This window comes from Teleopsis dalmanni, chromosome X, assembly GCF_002237135.1.
Source record: "Teleopsis dalmanni isolate 2A chromosome X, ASM223713v2, whole genome shotgun sequence".
In the NCBI taxonomy this organism is placed as follows: domain Eukaryota; kingdom Metazoa; phylum Arthropoda; class Insecta; order Diptera; family Diopsidae; genus Teleopsis; species Teleopsis dalmanni.
Window position 1 is genome coordinate 16232988 of NC_051848.1, and position 4710 is coordinate 16237697.

At 33.6% G+C, this 4710-nt stretch overlaps 1 protein-coding gene across 1 annotated transcript; it reads left to right on the forward strand.

The window, feature by feature from the left end:
* Nucleotides 1–256: 256 nt before the first annotated feature.
* Nucleotides 257–1601, forward strand: LOC119687717. The gene is made up of 2 exons (XM_038102136.1): nucleotides 257–1455; nucleotides 1511–1601. Exons 1-2 carry the CDS (start codon nucleotides 283–285, stop codon nucleotides 1517–1519), a joined length of 1182 nt encoding a protein of 393 aa, XP_037958064.1. The 5' UTR covers nucleotides 257–282; the 3' UTR covers nucleotides 1520–1601.
* The last annotated feature ends 3109 nt before the right edge of the window (nucleotides 1602–4710 follow it).

Consider the following 4710-nt stretch of genomic DNA (forward strand, 5'->3'; position numbering starts at 1 on the left):
TATAGCTTTATACTGTAGTAGTATAAGTATTGTAGATGTATGATAGTATATAAGTATTGTAGTCATAAGATAGAATTAAGCATACACATGTAAACTAAGGTAGAATTAAGAGAAAGAATAATAAAAGAGACAGTTGCGTGACGACCGTCGAACAAAGTAGATGTTGGTTGTTTCTACTAAAATTCAGAAGTGGGATCAAGTAAAAAAAAAAAAAAATTTTTTTTTAAAGCCCGTGTGTAATAAAATATATATATATAAAATTTTTATATAAAACTGTGAAGAATGGATGGCATAGCTGACGTTTTATGTTTTGATGATCTAACGGTGGAGGAGCTAAAAAATTGGCTGACAAAATTGAAGTTGCAAGTAAGTGGAAACAAAACGCAGTTGATTGCGCGTTTAACAAAAGTGCCACAGCATATTCGCAGTGAGTGTGCGCCGATGAGCATAAAAAAAACAGTGACGCCAGAATGTGATGAAGCAGTTGAGCAGTCTGTTGTACAAAATTGTGAAATTGTGAGTAACGAGCGAAATCAAATTGTAAGGGAGGAAGTGAATAACAAAGAAACAGAGGAAGCAAAAATGCAAAGAGAAACTACTATTAGAGAAGAAGAAATAAAAAAAATGCAACTCATGCAAAAAGAAATTGAGTTGCTTAAGAAAGAGCGTGATCTGTTTAAAAAAGAGAATGAATTGACAAAGAAAATGACTCAATTACAATTAAACACTTCGAGTTTAAGCGAATGTAAACATTCAGTACAAAGAAAAGAAGTACCGCTCATAATATTAAAAGAATTTTTACCGGAATGCGATGGTAACAATTTTAATGTTTGGGTTACGCAACTTGAAGCGTTAGAAAAAGCTTACGAATTAGAAGACAATGTAGTTCGAACACTTATTATAACGAAAGCAAAAGGTAGAGTACAAAATTGGCTCCACTCTACACCAAATGTTCTTACACAAAGCAGTAAAATATTGATCGAACAAATGATTTCCGTATTTGGCTCAAAAGAGAGTGTTGTTCAATTGCGTCGCAAATTTGAAACACGTTTGTGGTCCGATGATGAAAAATTTGTTGATTATTACAACGATAAAATTGTTTTATCATTACTGATAAATATGTCGGAAGAAGAGTTAGTTGAATACATTGTTGATGGAATACGTGATCCACAACTGCGTATGCTTGCAAAAATGCAGCAGTTCAAATCAAAAGAAAAATTGGTAGCAGCGTTTGGCGATGTTAATCAAAATACTGCTAGGACAGTGTCGACGAATGAAAGGCGTGTAAAGCAAGGCTTAAGATGTTTTAACTGCAGTAATACTGGGCATGTTGCCGCTGAGTGTCGTCAACCGAAACGTCCATTCGGAGCTTGCTATGGATGCGGTAGTTTGGAACACCGGGTTGCAGTCTGTCCCAGTAAAAAATTCAACGCCAACGAACAACAAAATAATTATGTAAGGTATTTTCGTATGTCAATTATAGGCTTATATAAAGTATCCTTATTTCTAGAATGCCTAATAGACTCTGGCAGCCCAATTAGTTTTTTGAAAAAATGTTGTGTACCGGAAGCGGTAAAGTTAAATGAAATTTCGAATGTAGAATATTTTGGCCTTAATAAAAGTAAATTAAAAATAGTTGGAGAAATAAGTTGTTTGATATTTTTGAATAAAAAAAATGTAATGATTAAATTTTATGTAGTTGCTGATGATTCTATGGGCAGCCAAGCAGTCTTAGGTAGAGATTTTTTAAGAAAAAGCAATGCAAAGATAATATGGAAAAATTGTTGTAAAGATCAGCCAAAAGAAAACAGTAGATTTAAATATCAAAAAAATATAAAATTAAGTGATGACAGTAATTGTGACGATGCAAAAACTTTTGAAGAAAGTATTTTAGCAATCGATATAAATGATGAACATAAAGAAAAATGTAATATTGGTCCAGAAGTGTCATTTAAAACAAAAGTGTCGTTAGAAGAGTTATTTACTAAATGTTATCTGACACCAGTGCGTCCAAAAGAACCCGAGATAAAGTGTGAAATGAAGATCAGTTTAGATAATGTTAAACCATTTAATTACTCCCCAAGAAGACTTGCATATACAGAAAAAGATGAGTTACAAAAAATGTTAGATGACTATACGTCCAAAGGTATTATTAAGGAAAGTGAGTCAGAATTTTCTTCACCAATTGTGTTAGTGAAGAAAAAGACAGGCGAATTAAGAATGTGTGTCGATTATCGTACATTAAACAAAGTAACATTAAAAGATAATTATCCAATGCCCTTGATAGATGATTTATTGGACAAGTTAGGTAACAAAAAATGGTTTACGAAATTGGATTTGAAAAATGGGTTTTTTCATGTGTATATGGATAAAGAAGCTGTTAAATACACAGCTTTTGTTACACCGTTAGGTAAATACGAATTTTTAAGAATGCCGTTTGGTTTGAAAAACGCGCCTTCGACGTTTCAAAGATTTGTAAACAAAATTTTTGCTGATATGATTAAAACTAATAAAGTGATAATATATCTTGACGACATTATGATCGCAACAGAAAGTGTAGAAGAACATTTAGCCACTTTAGAGGAAGTCTTTAAGAGACTAGTAAAAAATAATTTGGAGTTAAGACTAGACAAATGTGAATTTTTATACAGAAGCGTTAAATATTTAGGGTATAGGATAACCGGTGAAGGCATACAAGCAGATGACGAAGGGTTGGTGGCTGTTAAAAATTTTCCGTTGCCAAAAAATGCTCACGAGCTACAAAGTTTTCTGGGGTTATGTTCTTATTTTCGTAGATTTATAAAAAATTTTTCATTGATAGCCAAACCTTTGTATGATCTTACCAGAAAAGAAAAACGGTTTAGTATGGGTAGCGAGGAGTTAGCATCATTTGAAACACTGAAAGGAAAATTAGTAGAATCACCGATCCTTGCCTTATTTGATCCGAATGATAAGACAGAGTTACATACTGACGCGAGTAGTATTGGGTTTGGAGCTGTATTAATGCAGAAAAAAAAAGATGACAAATGGCATCCAGTATTCTTTTTCTCCAAGAGAACTACAGATACGGAGTCAAAATACCATAGTTTTGAGCTAGAAACACTAGCCATAATTTATGCGTTAGAAAGATTTCGAGTGTACTTAACGGGACGAAAGTTCAAGATAGTTACAGATTGCAATTCGTTAACACTCACACTTCAAAAAAAAGAGTTGAATCCAAGAATAGCCAGATGGGCATTGGAATTACAGAATTATGACTATGAGGTACAACATAGGTCAGGAAAGAACATGCAACACGTAGATGCGCTAAGTAGAAGCACAAATATATTAGTAGTAGAGGGAAATTCGTTCGAACAGGATTTAGTAGTATGTCAGAACAGGGACAGTAAGTTAAAAGCTCTTAAGGTGCAGTTGGAAAAGGCAGAAAGTAAAACATATGAAATGCGTAATGGTATAGTTTATAGAAAAAATAATAACAACAACCTATTATTCTGTGTCCCTGAAATAATGGAATCAAACGTATTACACAAATATCATGATGAAATGGGTCATGTAGGGGTTGACAAAACGGTAGAAATAATTTCCAAAACTTATTGGTTTCCAAACATGAAGAAAAAAGTAGACGTTCATATAAAAAATTGTTTAAAGTGTATTGCTTTTTCAGATAAAAGTGGTAGACATGAAGGTTTTTTACACAATATTCCGAAAGGAATAAGTCCTTTTGACGTTGTTCATATCGATCATTTTGGACCGATTGAAGGAAAGAAGTGTTCTATGAAACACTTGTTAGTTGTTGTTGATGCGTGTACTAAATTTGTCAGGCTTTATCCAACAAAAACGACAAAGTCAAGGGAGGCGGTGCAAGCATTATGCGATTACTTTAGAGCTTATAGCAGACCCAGGTGTATTATTTCAGACAGAGGGTCATGTTTTACTTCTGGTGAATTCGAGTCATTTTTAAATGCTAATAACGTTCAACACATAAAAATAGCCACCGCATCTCCACAAGCTAACGGCCAAGTAGAACGTGTTAACAGAAATCTAAAACCTATGATAGCTAAGTTAGTAAGTGCGCAGTCAGAACAAAGCTGGGACAAAGTTGTAGAAACAGTTGAATATGCCCTGAACAATACAGTTCATAGAATGATCGGTGAACATCCGAGCGTTATGTTATTTGGAGTAAATCAAAAAGGGAAAGTTATAGATAGCCTTAAAGAGAACGTAGTAGATATTGAACAAAACGCACCAGAAAGGAATTTAGAGCAGCTACGACTCGTTGCAGAAGAAAAACAACAAAAAGCTCAAAAATATAATGAAAAATTTGTGAATATGAAGCGTAGAGAAGGGACAATATATAAGATAGGTGATTATGTTATGATAAGAAATTATGATACTCATATCGGAGTTTCAAAAAAACTAATACCTAAATTCAAAGGCCCTTATAAAATCACAAAATTACTTGGGAACGATAGGTTTGTGATAGAAGATGTAGAAGGGTTTCAACATTCTAAAGCGGTGTATAAAGGTATTTGGGCAGCTTCAAATATGAAACCGTGGTTTGGAAAATTTATGGTGTCAGATGACAGAGAGAAAAATGTTAATAATAATGAAAACACTAGAACGTTAAGGTCTAAAAGTAGAAATCAAGAATCAGGAGATCCTTGAGGTCAGGACGGCCGAGTTGTAGTAGTATAAGTATTGTAGATGTAT

Bases quoted from the DNA above. Each gene is read 5' to 3' on its own strand.
- LOC119687717 (XM_038102136.1), top strand. From the start codon at position 283: ATGGATGGCATAGCTGACGTTTTATGTTTTGATGATCTAACGGTGGAG.